Source organism: Castor canadensis, chromosome 13 (genome assembly GCF_047511655.1).
Source record: "Castor canadensis chromosome 13, mCasCan1.hap1v2, whole genome shotgun sequence".
Taxonomy (NCBI): domain Eukaryota; kingdom Metazoa; phylum Chordata; class Mammalia; order Rodentia; family Castoridae; genus Castor; species Castor canadensis.
The window spans coordinates 74,925,391-74,943,712 of record NC_133398.1 but is presented as its reverse complement, the minus strand read 5'-3'; the positions used below and the strand labels follow the sequence as shown (position 1 = coordinate 74,943,712).

Below are 18,322 nucleotides of genomic sequence, written 5' to 3'. Positions count from 1 at the left end.
TGTTGATACTGTTCTAGGAATGGGGGGGGATGGGGAAGAGAAGTGGAGTGGGGAGTTCAAGTATAATGTATTTGATACATTGTAAGAAACTTTGTAAATGTTACAATGTACCCACACCCAGCACAACAATAAAAATAAATAAATAAAATTTAAAACATGAATACATAAAAAGTGCACTACCTTTAGGAGACAAATACCTTTGTAAACACATTGTCATATCTCATTATCTTTATGAAGTAGATCAAGAGCAAGGGGTGTCATCCACATTCTAAATTTGTCAACACAATAAATCAATTCTCTGATTTTATTAACACACAGTGCAAAAATAATCCACATAGATGTAAACTGTAGCTTTATTTTCTCATGTTCATTATAATGTAATGATAGGAAACTCAGTCTAATGCATTTATTACAAGATAAGTATTTTTCGTGCAGATTACAGAACATTTTGTTTCATAATACAACTGCCGTAAGTTAAATTGATTCAATTTAATTAACAAGCATTTATTCAGTGCCTACCTGTGCACAGCACTATACCAGGCATGAAAAAGAATTAGAAGTTATGATCCCTGCTCACAAGGAACTTACAATCTAGACAAGATAGATGATCAACACATGCGAGAAACAATAAGGAACATGAAAAATTACATGAAAAGCAATATAAATAAGAAATTCTAAATTGAAGGCAAGAGAGTACAAGTAAGCCCATTAATGAAGTGATATGACTGGAAACAGAAGCTACTCTGTACAAGGACACCATAGGAAGTAAATCCAAAACTGGAAGGAGAACTGTGTCACCCTTCCATGGCCAGTAGAAGAATGAAATGATAATAAAAATCAGTAAGTCAACTCCAGATAATGGGAGGCAAATTGGCTTAGCTCTGGAAAGTTACACCATGATTTAGGAGATAAAGCCACACCCAAGACTAGGAGGGCATTGAGTCACTATTCAAGGTCAACTCAAACTTTATGTAAATAATAATGCTTGAACACATCTATAAATTAATCCCCCACTTGAAGTGTGTTTTCCTAACCTTAACAGAAAAGCAAAGAAAAATTACCGACTATTAGACTCTAAAATCATGCAATATGATCATTGCAAATCAACTGAGCTGACCCTGATAGGACAGCAGTCACTTAGAGTGGCTTTTTTTTTTAATTTTTAAACTTGTAAAGACTCAGGTTGTTCAAAGCCCACATACCTCCTCAAGGTGAGAGACCAGGAAGCCAGTGCTAATTAGGCCCTTATCTCATTTAGGAATTTTTTTCTAAAAAGCCTATTTCTTCTCATACTGAATACAGCAAAAAACAAAAAGGTCATGGGTATATGACCCATTTGTAGGGGGTCCCTGGGTGGGGAAACAGGTGTTGGCTTCAAAAAGTGATTTAATTAATGATTACAATGAGTACTTTATGCAGCTATTTCTGTACTTGAGGGAAAAAGAAGTATTCCAACTCAAGAACACTATGGCAGAACAAATGTATAAGTTGAAAGTTGATATGAGATTTTTTGTTTTATTTTAAGTTAACCTACCAATTATACCAGTAACCTGTACTGTTGGATAATACCCACTTTTAAATCCAATTTGTTTGGGCAAAGGTCTGGGGAATAGGAAGAGGAGAAATGTCAGTGCTGGAGGAAATCCTGAATATGGAAGAAAGTGGAGATCCTTCTTGCTCAAGAAGAACTGATGATGCCATGATGGACCAGCATGACCATGATAACATATGAGTGGTAGAACAACGCAACTCCCAACATTTTTCCCTGGGCCTTCACAGAGTATACTATATTTCAACAGGAAGATGAGGAGTGCTTCTGAGCCCTCAAGCTCTGTGAAAGTTACTGGCCACCAGCAGCTGCAGCTATTTTAAAGAGAGAGAGAGAAAGAGAAAAATGAAAAAGAGTCAAATGAAAATTTAACTTTCATTTCACTTAATGGCTCTGAATGAGATGACCTGAAATTTGTGTCTTCAAAGTGTGATCCACTTTGCTATACTACTTAGCATTTTTATATTCAAAATATTTCTCTTTTTCTTATTTTACAACCTACTCACAAATTCTAAAGAAAGGAGAATGAAAGTGATGCTTATTTGGTAACATAATTATTATTTATACAATGAATATAAAAAGCTATTCCTTTCAAATATTTCTGATAAAATAGTTCCTCATTGCCCATACATATTCAGAAGATATTTGCTGAGTGACTATGCCTATTATGGGAATATCTTTATACCCTTATTTTAAACAATAAAGACAGAAATAACTCTTATTAGAATTCAAGTCATAAAAGTTTGAATTCTCTACTCACTCCAAGCACTAATTTGATGAGGTTAAATGTTACAAAAACACTCCCAGAATGTGTGATATACATGCTTCTAATCCCTCATTCCCAGCAAGACTAGATAGTGCTAACCAGTCCCCAATAAGGTAGACTCTATCCCAATAGGTAAGCACTCCCCAGATTAGCACTGTGGGTTAAGCAGAGTCATAGTGAAGATAAAATCATTGCTAGTAAATAGGAAGATGTAGTAAATAGGAAGGTTTGCCTAGGCTATGAAGGTAAATACATTGAGTTGAATTTTTAACCCTCCCACACAGAACATTCAAGAAACTTTTTTTTCTAGGATAGAGAAGGTATATAAAAACCTACAAGAAGAGTAAATACAGTACAAATACTGTGTACACGGGTATATACATGGAAAATGATAACTGTTGAAACTAATCCAGGAATGGGGGAAGATGAGATAAAGGAGAATGATGTAGGGGATGAATTCAATGATGACATAGTTGATAGATTGTAAGAAATTTGATAGACTGTAAATGTCACAATGTACCCCCACCCAGCACAACAATAAAAAAGATAAAAAACCTACAAGGAAGTGGAGAACAAGAAAAGAACAATGTTAGCCAGGCGTGTAATCCTTACATATACAGGAAGGTGAAATTGGGAGGATGGACCAGCCTTGGCAAAAAATTCACAAGACCCCATCTCATGCAATAAAAGCTGGGTGTGATGGTGTATGCCTGTCATCCCAGCTACATGGTAAGCACAAATCAAGGATTGTGGTATAGGTCAGCCTGGGCAGAAACACAAAATACCATTTCAAAAATAACCAAAGCAAAAATGTCTGGGTATTTGGCTCAGGAGCTAGAGCACCTACAAGTATTACTTTACAAAAGAAAAAAAAGAAAGAGAAAGAAAGAACAAGCAATAATGGGGAAATTTGGAAGCTAGGAACCAGACAGATTAATGATAAGTGATTTGTCAATTTGAACAATCATAATCCTAAACCATCAGAAAGGGAAGATAGGAAGCAACGTAATTTACACAGCAAAATCTCCAAAAGACATTCAGCAGTAACAGATACTTCTGGAGTAAATATATTCAGTTGAATTTTCCCACTCCTACACGAACATTCAGAATTATTTTTCTAATTGTTTCTTTTCCTACAATGAACTGGAGAACAGGAAAAGAAACAACAATGGTAGCCAGGTGCAGTGGCTCAAGCCTGTTATTCTAGTTACCAAGGAAGCAGACAGAAATTGCGATGATGGTGGTATGAAACCAGCCAAGGCAAAAAGTTCACAAGACTCCATCTCAATCAATGAAAAGTGCACACCTGTCATCCTAACTACTTGGAAAGCATAAATAAGAGGATTGTGGTACAGGCTGGCTCTGGCATAAATTCAAGACCCTATCTCAAAAATAGCCAAGGAAAAAAGGACTAGGATCAGGCTCAAGTCATAGAGTACCTGCCTACAGGCTGAGGCACTAAGTTTAAAACCCAGTAATGTTTTTAAAAAAGAAAAAGGAAACAACAGAATGAAATTTGGAAGCTGAAAACCAGATAGACTAATGATGAGTGATTTGTCAACTTAAGCAACCAGAAATACTAAACTAGGAGAGAGAAACGATGGGAAGCAACATAATTTACACAGCAAAATCTTCAAAAGACACAGATACTTCTGGAAGTGAGGAACCAATACAAAGAGGATGTGTCAACTGTCTACTTAAGAAGCAGTTAGAGCCTCAGATCTGCTCTCCCCAGTTGGCACAAAGGCGTAACCACCTCCTTCCTTAATGTGGCAGAAGACTGGAAGAATTTTTTTCCTGAAAGAGTAAAAAGAGATGTTGAAGGATACAAGACTACAGGAAGTAATGCAGTGAAGACAGAGGGGGGGCGGGGGCAGGCACTTACATGATCACTTATGAGCTAAAAATTGACATCCTTACCCTCTTCCCAATTCAAGTGCTACAATTTTTGCTAAAGAAATCTTTACTTTCCAGACAGAAGTTTAGAAGTGACTTTTCTGAGGAATCTGATCTTTCCAGGAAAAAAACCCTAAAGATACTGACATTGGGGTTCATCAAAGAGACTAGAGAGAGACCTCCTTGGAGACCCATCTACAAGCCTCACTCACACAGCATCCAAACCCTGCTGTGTACCCTGAACATCAAGGACCATGCACCACCTGAGAAAAGGCTCTAATGGACACCAACAGAAGAAAGAAACTACAAGCAACTTAAAGAAAACAGAGACTATGAAAGGTAAAGAAACGTCAAAAAGGGTTATTGATATTCTCAAAAAGGCAAAACAAGTTATTATCGCCATTAGTGAAGCAATGGATGTTGTTTAGACAGCAAAATGACTTGCAGAAGGTAAAATAATGATGCTAAAATGGAAAGGCCAAGATAAACATTGAAAATTAAAGTTAGGAAATATTCATGGATAAAGCAAAGAAACAGAGTGCAATAAAGAAGAAATTTAAAACTAACTGGTCCAAGAGACTCAATATCCAAATAATAGGAGTGCTAAAAAAAAAAAAGAACATAGAAAATGAAAATAAATAATTAATTGAAAATTCCATGCAACTGAAAATCATGAATATCCATTAGTGAAAGGGCCTACTGATGAGCACACAAGGAATGAAAAAGATTCATGGAAAATAGGCCATAAATAAATTTAGAATACTGGAGATAAGAAATAGATCCTATAATTTTCAGGCAGGTAAAACAACAGAACAACAAAAATACAAATTATCCAATCAAGGTTAGTCATCAGAATGGCTTTAGATTTCCCAATAGCAATTCTGAAACAAAGCATGCAATGGAATGTGTATTTTATATTCCAAAGTATAAGTCAAGAGGGATAACGAAAGAAGATAGTTTCAGACATGCAAAAATCTCAGAAAATGTACCTCTCACATTTGTTTCTTGCCCAAAATGTAAACAAAATGAGAAAGAGGAAGTTGGGGAAAATGGAAGACAGCATTTCTAAAACAGAACTGAAGAATTATGATACTGTTGAACGAAAGGAAAAGAAAGATGACAGACAGCTGTATATGAGACATAAAGGGAGAACCAATAGAGACTGGAGTTCAGATGATTCTAGGAAAGATTTCTCAAAGGAAATGAAATGGACAGAAAACCCAATAGGTCTGAATACATTGAGAGTATAATTCAATAAAGAACAGAGATTTGGAGATTGAATTGCTGATATATACATAGAAAAATAATGAAATGCTTAAAAAGAGACAATTATGAATCCTGAGAAAATTAGTAAGTATGTGCAAGTAATCATAATTTACAACATAGCTCAGCAATGAAAATGTACATAACCATAAAAAAGTACATTGTCCTAACCAAAAATAATAATGTAATTTTATGGGCAGAAGGTATGGAGAAATTGGAATGAAAAAGAACCAAATCATTATCTCCATTGTGTTAATAATTTTTATTGATAATAAAATTAAGTCAGGAAAATGTAACAAAATTTGCAATTGTAGATGAATACCAAAAGAATCAACTGAGTTGAAAGAGTCCATCTTTGAGTAGTAAGGTATGGGTAAGGGAAATAAGGCATAATAGTGTAGGAGAGGCAAAAAGAGATGCTGTTTTTCATAATAAGCTTTGTAGGTGACTCTTAACTATGTGCCTATTAGTATTGATTTTAAAAAATTAGAAAAGATTAGTCTCCTAACTGTAAATCACTGTAACCATTCAAGTTGGCACCTAGCAACACTTCTGCCTGCTGGATAGAAAAATAATGTTTTAAGGTTAAGCCTAAAGCAAACAAAAAAAACCCAGTATCTTGACTACATGTTGTTTGTAGATATCAAAAATCCTTTTCCATTTTATTAAGTAACCATTCCCTTTCCAGTGTATTCCATGTGCTTCAGGAAAACTGACAAAGCCCACCTCCAAGAGGGGGTCCTGTCCAGATATATCAGTCCACTATAGTCTCACTGGGACATCGTGACTGGTTCAGAGTTATGATAACCATCAGGGTTATGATGGTGACATTATAACCCAGGTGGGGTCAGTATTAAAATAAGGAGACCTGGGTAGTTTTGAGAGAGCTAATCAAAATCACATTCTCACTCCCTTTGGAAATTACAGTGTAATTTCATGGCTTTGGAGGTGTCTGTGTCCATTCCTGCTGCCATAAAAGTCAGCCAACATGAAAGAATGTGGTCTTGAGACATTCACAGAGAAATGGGCTCAGCACTGAGCATATTCTAAATGTCCTGAAGCCACTCCCCTGGTCATTTTTGTGACTAATAAACTTCTCCTTCTTAAAGTAAACCAATTTCTACTACTACAAAGAATTCTAAAGTTAGGAGTGAAGATAAAGTTGGGAAAGATATTCACTAAGTTCTTAGGTACCAGTTTTCATGAGAGACTCAAAGCACATAATTATTTTTGCAAATAGGAATCTGCCTTATTAGAATAAGGTCATCCCTCGATATCTACAGGAGATTGGTTCCAAGATCCCCACCACAGGTACACAGATTGGAGCTGTATTCCTGCATCATTTAGGGAATGATGACAGGAAAAGAATCTGTACATGTTTAGTCACAATTGATCAATTTCAACAGGCAGGTGGTTGACTCTGTAGATGCAGGCACTCTGCAGTTGGAGGAGCTACTGTAGTTTGAAAATTGGGGAGGTTTAAAATTATAAAGGTTAATGGATTTGAAAAGGTTTCTGACAATCAATGCTGGTGAGCTTGGAGAAGGATCCTTTTGAGATCCTCTCACTGTTTCCTTCATGTGTAAAAATAGAACAAGAACTAATTGCACTTGCTATATGCATATCCTAGAGAAAACTTTTCATCTGCTTCAGTCAATTTTTTTGGTGTACTGGGGTTTGAACACAGGGCCTCATGCTTGCCAGGCAGGCACTCTACTCCTTGAGGCATGCCCCCAGCCCTTTTTGCTTTCATTATTTTAGGGAATAAGGTCTCGTATTTATGCCCAGGCTGACCTGGACCACAATCCTCTTGTTTATACTTCCCACGTAACTGGGATGAAAAGTGTGAACCACTGTGCCCACCTTTTTATTGGTTCAGATGGAGGACCCATGAACTTTGTGCCTGGGCTGACCTTGAACTATGATCCTCCCAATCTCTGCTGGGATTACAGATTTGAGCCATCATATATGGCTATTGTAGATCAGTTTTTAAGGTCATATTTTTTACCACATACTGTTAAGTTTCATTCTTGAATTCTGTCTTCTCTCTCTCTCTCTGTTTCTCTCTCTCCCTCTCCTCCCACTAGGAAAATAAACCAACTTCCATGCATAAGATGCCTGACAGGGCTAAAGAGATGGATGGTGTGGATTGTGAAATGACTTTACTAATACTCATTGTCATCAAATATCTCATGTGAAAAAATAAAAAAGCAGTTTTCCTAACTGTTATTAGGAAAATAAAAATTCCAATATAAATGTATCTAACCTGCTCGTGCAGCTGCCATCTTCTTGTTCCGCATTTTGTTCTCCAAAGCTTGCTACACAATTAGAAAGAAGAGAATATCATATTTTCTGTTGTTTTCTACTACTCAGTATCAAGAAAGACAGTACTTTTAAAATAAATTGTATCCTACCAGCTTCATCTTCTTTTTTAGATCCAGATTTGCTGCCTTCTGGCCCTTGGCAGTAGCATTGAGATAATAGATGGTCAAACTAAATTTAAAAATAAAATAAAATTGGTGGCATTTTTCAGTTCCTCAAAAATCCCCTAATTAAATCATAGAGTGTTGACATGAGCCTGGTGCTCTATCCACTATTCCACACTGCCCATATCAGCATCTTTTTGGAAATGTGTTGACATTTAAAAGCAACATTTTCAATTGATGTTCATGGCATCCAAGAAAATGGAAAGTCTATCAAGCCTTAGGAAATGTGTCTAATAAAAGGGGAAATGACTTCCTGCCTTAAATTCCCTCCTTCGACTTTTACAGCTAAGAATATAACCCTCATAGGTACAGTTAATTAACATGGATTTTTTCCATGTTAATTCCATAGAATATATTGTTTGTATTTCTCCTTTCTTCAAAATGAAAATGTTTTATAAAGGAATAATTTTAGATTTTAGATGGCATTTACATTTCTAGAAAAAGTAATTTCCAGTCCTACAATTCTGCAAAATTAAATATGTTCATTTTCTCTTAAGTAAAAATGAACAGAGGAAAAGATGCAATGAAAACAAAAAAGGCAGTTGACACTGCTCTTTGTGGCAAATAACTGAATATCAAGCGCACTTCCTCTGCACACCAACGTGCCAGATAAAATCCTGTATGAGCCATCTGGTGCTAGCAGAACAATTATTGATATGGCTTAGCTGAGCTTGTTTACCTCTTTTATGATTAACTGGAGTTTGCCTGAAGTTGCATACATGAAAACATCTGGGGCAATATCTGGCATGAAATAGGTGCTCAATAAATGTGTGTGTGCGTGTGTGTGTGCACATGTGTGTGCGTGTGTGCGTGTGCACATGTGTGTGCGTGTGTGCGTGTGTGTGTGCGTGTGTGTGTGTGTGTATTATAAGGATATTCCTGGTTTAGAAAGTGAACTCAAAGATCTCACTGGTCACTTTCAGTTCTGGAATTCTCCACTTATCCATTACCTTTTTGAAATGTGTCGTTAATGAGAATTCCTCACAGATTACTTCCTTATCTCAAAAGGAACGAAACTCTAAGCTGACTTCCACTCAAATACTCAAAACAACCATCCAAGCACATTTAATGGAATCCATCGGGGAAATTCAAAATGCTTGTAACATCCTCTATTTAAAGGTAATAAAAAGCCAAACCAGTTGTAGGAGCCTCATAAAGATGAGACCTCGGGATTTGAAAACATCAAGTCAATAATAAACTGAAATTTAGGTTTCAAATCAGAAGCATAGAGCTAAATATCAACCCTTTTGGCCATTGATTTAACCCTTACATTCTGCCAATTTTCCTTTCTATCAAAGGCTGGCAAACTATGGCCTCCACATAATATCTGGCTCCCAAATTGTTTTTTTCTGTTGTTGTTATTTGTTGTACTGGAGTTGAACCCAGAGCCTTGCCTACACTATTTTCTATAGCCCATGAACTTAGAATGTGTTTTACATATTTAAATGCTTACCTAAGTACTCATACGAGATCATCAGTTCTTGACCTAAAATATATCTGACCAATTAAGAAAAGCAAGCCTTAAGTCTAGACCATCCCTAACAAGTGGTTCCTAGGCCTTCCTACATCTCCATTGGTCCCAAACTCTAGTGCAAATGAGTGGAGGAAATAAAAAGCAAGGTGAGAAGACAGGAGTTTCAATTCTACTGATCAGGCACTTGATTTAGGGCAGACCTTACATGTGCTAGTGATAATATAATAAATGGAACCAATTTCTTAGATTATTAGGGGAATTAAAGGAGCTAATGCATAGATAGTGCTAGGAACAACAGCAGCATTGATTCCCTTTCCACCCCCTTAGAACACTTCACAGATCTTTAGGTAGTGACATTTGAGCAATGTTGCTCCTTTGCTTAAAAACAAATCTGCTTCCTAATAAATTAATAACATGGCAACAAAATCTTACCTTTATATTGTTTGTATATGTATGTGTGCATGTTTAAACATGACCTCATTTATAACACTATAGGTTATAATAGGGTTTTGACAAAGTTCAAAGGACACTTATAAACTTGCTCTCATAAGTCACTGTATCATGAAAATGTGGAGAAAAACAATCACTTGAAGGCCATATTGTGAAACATGTTGCATTGGGCAGGTCATTTTCTAACACATCTCCACCAGAGACTCACTATCAGATTCTTAACAACACCCCATGATCAAGGTTCTGACCATATAATAGTAATCTGTTTTACTGTTTAATTACTTCTATGGGTTACTAGCCTCTCTCATAGATGTCCTGGTGAAAAAGAGTGAGCATTGGATTTACTGAAAAATGGTATACTTTAAGCCCTATATTGTCACATTATTATCTTTCTCACTTAGGGAAGTCCACTTCATTCCTGTAAATCACTTTCTTAATTTATAAAACTGAAAAAGATAACCTCTTATGTGGTTGTGACTATGACAATGCCAGTTGATGGTAACAATAACTGGGTCAGAATCCCTAGCTCCTTTACTTCACACCAGTGAGAATTTCCTCCCTCACATTTTCTTGTCCTATTTAAACTGGCCCCATCCTTTCCATCACCTTTGTTTCTAAAGTGTCCCTGAAGGTGGCTTAATACCTGCCTTCCCTGACTGAAAGCAGTGGCAGTTTCAGACTTTCTGTTTAGGAGGAACTGGAAGGTTGAAAGGAAGGGCATGTTTTCTTGGCTTTTCCAGAGCAAGTACATATCTTTACTTAAAATATAAGTTTAGTTGTTGTGACAAAGAGTGAGAAGCCAAGTCATACAAATTCCCTTTTAGAAATCAGTACTGAGTATGAACAGATAGACTAAGGGACCTTTCTAAGACCCTCTGGCCCACTAATTCTATTATCCTGGTCATATAGTTACTGACAGCTCTCTAGGAAGAAAGGTGGGGTGATTTTTAAGACATCTTAGGCTTTTAGCCCTAAAATATAGCCTATAGGACCCCAAGGAAAACATTAACTTAGAGGCTTATCATTTCTGTATACTCACAGCCATCTGCTTTATGGAACAAGAGGTGGGGGCTGTATTGTCGGGGGAAGCTCAATGTGCTGATTGGATTTAGCATTTAGCATTTATGTTTCCCTTGCTTTTTCTGCTTACTGATAATTAGTTTGGTTACTTGGGAACAAATCTTATAATCCTCGGGAAGCAAAGACAGTTGCAGATGGCCATGAATTACATCCAATAGGATCAGAATATGGCTCATGAATTTTAGCTTTCACCATCAAGTAATCAGCGCTGATTAGGTTAGGTTACAACACAACTCTTGGGGAAAGGGAAAAAATTGAAAAGGCTGAAACATAAAAGGAACCAGAAGAAAATTACAAAGGCTTTTTCTATGAAAAGAGAAGCACATACGCCATGACCAGAATGACAGCGATGACCAGTCCAGGGTTAGAAAGCTGTCTCAAAATCTTTGCCATCCAGCTTGGGAAATCATGCTCCAGAGTCTCACCAATGACTTCAAACATCCTATTTTTGCCACTGAGAGGAAAAGAGAAATGGAGAGAGAAAGAAAAGGGAGAGTTGCTTAAAACAAATGGAATAATTATGGTCACAGCAAGGAAACTAGAAAAATTCTCAAATACAGTCTAGGTATTTTGGGTTAAGAATCTGATATTTAGCTATATATCCTGATTCTCTGACATCATTTTGTCAACTAATGAATAAGATACAAGAAATGTTATCCCAACATAAGCACATGGTACAAGCAGTTAGGGGAAAACCCACAGCACTAAGAGATGTTTTAATGTGGTATTTCTAAGAATTTGATTGAAATATATTTTGTAATAGCTCCTAAGTCTGCCCCTCAGTCAGCTGTTCTTATTAGAGAATGCGCTTTGGACTGAGTATACAATGCACACAATTTTTAATTGGCTTTGAAAATGAGCACAAGAAATAACCTGGCAGAATAAAGTTCACAAATAATCCAATATCTGCTTCCATGCAATAGTGTTCATTCCATTTTCCTCCAGACTATCTTTATCAGAGCTATTAATAGGTAACCACCCTCAATGGTACACCTTTGCCCCTCAATATTTCTTCTTCTGGACAGCCCCCAGTGAAAACCAGCTACTACCCATTAAGTTAATAGAAGAATCAGTTTCTATAAGCTATAAATATGAGAGAAGGATGTTTTTAACTTCATGTAGACTATGTAGAGTTGTAACAGAATGTTCATTATGCCAAGTTATTTGTTCCATATCTGTATATTAATCCTACGATAAAAGATTGAAATTTTTCATAAAAGATTTGGATTGTGTTTCAACAAATTATATGTATCCTCATAGTAAAAGCCAGTGTAACATCAAGTATATTTTGTTTTCTTTTGTTTCTTTTAGTCTTTAGACATTTTCAACTATGAAATGAACTTGATGCACAAGCGCCAGAGCAGAGAACTACTTTTTCCAGATCTAACTAGTACTGTCTATCAACCAACAGTAATTTCAGGAGTCATGGGACTATAGAGTGTTTGTGTTTTGCTTCACAAATTACAGTTCTGTACAGACACATAAAGTCTAATTACAAATGAATAATGTAATAGCAATGTCATAGTATAATGTTAACTGTTAAAGCTCTATATAAGCCAGTTCTTAGTGTATGATCAAAGTTATAAAAATCTTAATACAAGGAAAACATACAAGTAAATGCCAAAATATTGAGAGTTGTTATTTCATGTTTATGATGTTATAAGCAGTATTTGTTTCAGTGTTAAAATATTTCTACAATTTTCATGTTACCTGGTACATGCTATTTATGCAGTAAGTGAAAATAAAATTGTCATTATGTTAGCAAGGTGACATATGAGAAGCTAGAGAACCACAAGGTGTTCAGAATTATTGACATAGGTGAGGGACATATCAAATGTCAGCGAGCTATGATAATTAGAAGAATTGTCTTATCTGGACATCAAAGAAATACTTTTTAAATTGTCTAACTATTTAAGGGAAACCTACTTAGTTGCTGTTGGAATCATTTTCTAGAAAATTCATCAAAATATGGTGGTGTGCCTCATCAAATTGCTTTGCTGAACGGATAAAGACTATAGCCACCTTACCTGAAAATACACCTGCAACCTGAACACAACTGGTCATCACTGAGGTGTCCTCAAATTCAAATTTGCAAACAAAATTCTAATTTCAAATTAACCTACTTCAAATTCATCTTTTCGGATTTATTGCCCAACCAAGAATCAGAAAGTATCAGGCAACTTTTACTAAGTAAGTAGATGAAGTGAACATCTCAGATTCCTAGTTCCTAGGACGGAAAGCCAGAAGAAGGTGCTTCCTCACCTCATTTTTAGTGCAGAACAGACTTTTAAACCCTTAGAGCAGACAAAGTAACATCCTTTTGCTCCAAAAGTGGGAAAAAGACAATAAAATAAACTATCTAAACATAGGCATGCCCTTTTCCCAGTACTCCTCTGAAAATGTTTAAATTTCTTTAATCTCAAAATATTGATATTCATGCAACAATTTTACCTAAGTTTGAAAATTAAGAAAGTCAGATACTACTGCAAACTATTTTCTTTTTCAGTAAAAATTAGAGCAACTCAATGTGTAACATAAGGAGAGCATGGGGAGTAAGAGCTTAAAAAGCTACAATTGTGCTAGCGTTGCACATCTAATTCAATGGTATTTTAAATCTAAATGCACCTGTATAACCTTCTATTGTATGGTTTCCCTTCTAATCAACTAAGATTCTTTACTAGTTTTTACTGAGAAGAATTGGCTTCCAGTTAAAAAGCTGAAGTACCCTTAAAAGTGATCCTGAATATAAAGAACTGTGGATAATTTTCAATTACTGAAGACTTCAAATTTAAGATACATATCTACTTCAAGACTGTAATTTCATGTTTAGTCTCCAGATGTCACTATCTGCATTATTTATTTCAGCCCATTTTGAAATGCAACCGCACGCATGTGCGTGTGCACACACACACACACACACACACACACACACACACACACACACTGAAATGAACTGGCCTTGTTGACATCAATTTCCTGAGTCTGACATAACTCCATCTAGTTTTGCTCCATCCTCTGGCTTTATATATTTTTTTCTTTTCCAGTGAAGTAATAATTCAGGTCACTGGTATAACAACATAAAAGCCTCTTTTATATTTAGTCTGTGGACAACAAACCTTTTAACTTTAGTGAAATAACATGGGTCTGACAGCATAAAGAGAAAATTATATGTGGTCAAAGCATCGTGGTTGTCATTGACATGGCATTTTGCATTCTCATTCCTTTCACTTCAGATGCATGCTGGTCAGTAACTCAACACACAGAGATTCTGGGGGAGCTTGTGGTAGATTCATTGCTAAAGGCCTGTAGCGATTGAAATCCTGTCCTCCATATCCCAGGGACTTTTTGATATGTGTCATAAAGTGAACTATGTCATGGAGACTAGAAAAATTAACTTGGATCAAAGATAATCCAAGGTTCTTGAACCTTGATTATGGACTGGAGTGATACTTGGAAAAATATGTATGAAGAATTCAGATACACACTATTATTTTCTACTAAATGTAGCATTTTGAACCATGTTACATGACCCTCTTTATACTCATTATTATTTAATAATGATTCCACTTCCTAGGTAATGTTTGGGCAATTTCCCTTTTTTATTCCAAGATGGTAACACACATGGGATACAACAATAGCTGACTATGTGTGGATGTGATGGTAAGCATTGGGAAAACTCAAATTTGGGCTCCTGTAATCCAATCTTGCTTATAGCTATACCCTAATATTTAAACAGCTCAGATCCATCATCTGCATTTCATTCAGGCAGAGCATAGATTATTTTTTTCTTTTATGATCATCAAGTGAGAAAACAGATGGAAATTTACTAAGACTTTCCTTGTCACACGATGGTCCTAAATACCCAAAGGGTCTCATTTGTACCAACCAAAAATGTCACTGTTTAAAAAAAAAAATAGCATAGAAATGTGTGGCCATTCCCACTTCTATCCCTAAATGAATACTATGCCTAAGTAAAAAAGTTAAAAACAAGAGACCTGAAAGGACCACAATCAAAAGATGGTGGAAGAGACACTATCATGTACAGGACGGGCATGGTGGACAGGAAGAGGATGAGCAGCAGCATGCCCAGGTAGAAATTACTAGATCTGGAAGCTTTGAAGACCCTGGCCTCCGGAACGTTGCAACACATCACAGCCCAGCATTGGAAGTACATGGAAGTGTGGAGTCGAAGGATATTGATGCCTGGGAGGCTGGGAGCGAAGAAGGAACCCATCCTATTAAAAAAAGCAAAGATTTGCTCAATTTTGCATCTTTACTCTGTAAGGAAGTCACAAAGCATCTACATACTCTTATATCATTCTTCTCTCCAAAGGCAGAAACTGTTTTGCCACATTCAACCACACATTTTTAGTAAATAAATTTGTGTATTTCTGTCTTTCATACATATTTTAACACTTACTCCATTATTGTAGGTATAATATACATAATTCTTTCATAGAAATTATGCTGTGAACTAACTCTGCTTATCACCATTAGTAAACTATAAGCGTAAACAATATGCTACAGTTGTTTTTTGTCTTTCTTCTCATTCCAAAACAAACTCAATGTCCTCTTCATACTCACATCATTAACATATTTCAAGATATAACTTTTAAAATAATTGATGCTTAAAGCCACTCATTCTATTCAAATAAACTCACATTTGGATTGATCATTTTTATTATGGGTAATTAATTTTTGCTTATTGAATGAGAAAAAAATTAAATAAACTTTTCTTTTTCTGCTCCTAATCATTCTGATAGCAGGTCTGGTGCTTTTGGACTGATTGGGAAGAGATGTTTATATAACATAATACTATATTTTCTTGATAATTCATAGCTAACTTTATGTGTTTTTGAGATTAAAATTCCACAATCCATTCAAATTTAGCTTATATTCTTACTTTCTGACTTAACTTACTCTGGAAATCTACTGCTTTGTGAATATGCCTTTTAAAAAGTGTGTAAAACTACCATTGCTAACAGCAACCACTTAGGTGAGGTCACTTTTACTTAATGGGTTATTTGATTATTTCAACAAAATAAATTTCAGTTTTCTTTGATTGGAAAATCCAATTATTCCACAAAGAAATATGAATTGTATCTTATTAGTCCAAAACCAAAAAGATGATATATTTTATAGATAGAGTAGAGCCCTATCTTTTTAACTGACCCAAATATAATAAAACCCTCAATATTTCTGGTAAGTTTAACATTTTGTATTCCCTAAATGTGTATAGTAATTCAATGTAAAGTTGGTATGTTACAGAGGCATATTTGAGTTAGATGAAGAAATTAGCTCCTGCTACAATTGAACTTGTACAACTCAAAGTTAATTCATTCCTTTAAGAAGTGGAATTTGCCACAATTAAGATTATCTTGTGGTAAAGATTCCAGACAATAGATCTTTAATGATATTTGCCACAGTGAACTGACCAAGAATATTGTAGGAAGTTATTTTTAATGGAAAAGTAGAGTATAACATAGCACTATGCACATGCTATGTTATAAACAGCAAGAAAGGAGTTGAAACTCAACAAAGGAGTAAGTGGGTGACATCCCCAGTTGATGGATCAGAATTATAAAGTCCAAGATTTATGTTCCAAAATACCAATACCTGTGATGTAATACATGTGGGGGGTGATTAATTTACCTCATTCTAAAAACCAGGCTTGAATATTGTTTTGGAAAATAAAATATAGATGTAAATAAGATTATCTCGCTGCTGGATGGAAACTTTACAAGCCCTCATGTGGGATTTGCTCTCTTCTTTCCCTGCTGTAGTGAACAGCAATGTTCAAGCAGATTCTATTCTATTGGTCTAGGTCTCTAAAGTGAAGGTGAGGAACAGGATCAGAGATCTCCCCCAACTTATATTGGACATGATTTTAAGGTTGTTTCATTATGTACAACTTAATTGAATCTAAGACAAAATTCTGCATGTAATTCAGAACCACCCCTTTTTATACAAGTTCATAAGTGGGCATTATTTGTCTATATGCATTGGTTATCTACATATATATTACATATATGTGCATTTATTGGTAAACAAAGTTCAAAATAACTATCACATAGACACTATAAACAAATGACTCAATAACAACAACCTAGATAAACAGTGGTACAATAAAGTCTGAATGTTAATGCTTATCCTATCTTTGTTCATGATTACTAATCAGCTCTGCTCACTAAGTCCATTACCCAGACCTAATCCTGTCATCTGCCAGTTGAAAATCATTATAATATCTTAATCTTATAAAATGCTTTTCTTCCAAGAAAATAAAATCAAATGAAAGCTTCTTTTATTTAGCTTTCCTTATCACCCTAGGACTATGTACATGTCAGGTACATTATTCACAAGTGATCAACTAAGAAAATGAGGAGGGAATGGTAACAAAACTGGGACAGGGTTGGGGCAACATACAAAAAACTCTTCTTTTTCATATCACTGTGTGTTCTCAGTTGCCCCTCTACTTCCTGCTTGTTATTATGTGCTTTCATAATTTATAATTATTGTGGCACTTAAGATATGTATGTTAAAATAAGCATGTAAATGAAGGTTTATGATCATTCAGCCAACTCATAATATAATGGGTTTTATCTATAAGTCTTGACTCTAATAAAATCTGCATTCCACTCTCCAGCAACTCCTAGACTAGTAATTGAATGTCTCTAGTCACAAACCAATAGAATTTAATACAAAATCCCCATAATTTTTTATTGCTTCTGTCAAAAATGGCTAACTCAGGAATCTCAGATTTTCATGCCTCATGAGATAATGGAGTTACCAAGTATGATTACCTGGTAATCACCTTTGTGCAGAGTGAGTCTACTAATCTTAAATTACACCCTCCATATACCTTGCTATCGCACCACATCCCCACTCCCTCACCAACTTCCTGGAAGTTAGAAAAGAGTATTGGACTTCATGGTGAACAATAAGTTACTTTGCTTCTTGAAATCTGGAAAATGTGTGTGAATATCTTTGTACACTCACAAAACATTCACTGTTAAAAGTTCCTATCAAACTAACCAGAAGCAAGCTTGACCAATGTGTGAAGATGAGTACATAGAATGTGAAAGGGCAGCATATACAGATTTTGATAATGAGTCTGTCCTTGAGAAAACTGAAAAAGATTTTTAGATTTTTCAGAATTTCATTATGAATTTATGACTCTGTCTGAAAGCCACAGACATAAGGCAGAGGTTTCTCAGTACTCCAATAGCCATGTTAGCCATTTTCTGCCACAACAACAGATTCCCCTCCAGAAAGTGAAAGACTGGAACCTACAGGAGCTGCTCTCCTTTCTCCTTGGGCCACCATGAGTTTCCTCCCTGCATGGTGAACAAAAAATGCAT

At 35.7% G+C, this 18,322-nt stretch overlaps 1 protein-coding gene across 1 annotated transcript in view; it reads right to left on the bottom strand.

Moving 5' to 3' along the window:
* Positions 1-1,840: 1,840 nt before the first annotated feature.
* Tmc1 (transmembrane channel like 1) overlaps positions 1,841-18,322 on the bottom strand; it is a 125,952-nt gene continuing 109,470 nt past the window's right edge. The window contains exons 16-20 of the mRNA XM_074052182.1: positions 14,960-15,199; positions 11,293-11,418; positions 7,889-7,967; positions 7,741-7,792; positions 1,841-1,863 (exon numbers count right to left, since the gene is read on the bottom strand). Of these exons, the coding sequence (XP_073908283.1) occupies positions 1,841-1,863; positions 7,741-7,792; positions 7,889-7,967; positions 11,293-11,418; positions 14,960-15,199 (520 nt within the window). The remainder of the gene's footprint in view (positions 1,864-7,740; positions 7,793-7,888; positions 7,968-11,292; positions 11,419-14,959; positions 15,200-18,322) is intronic.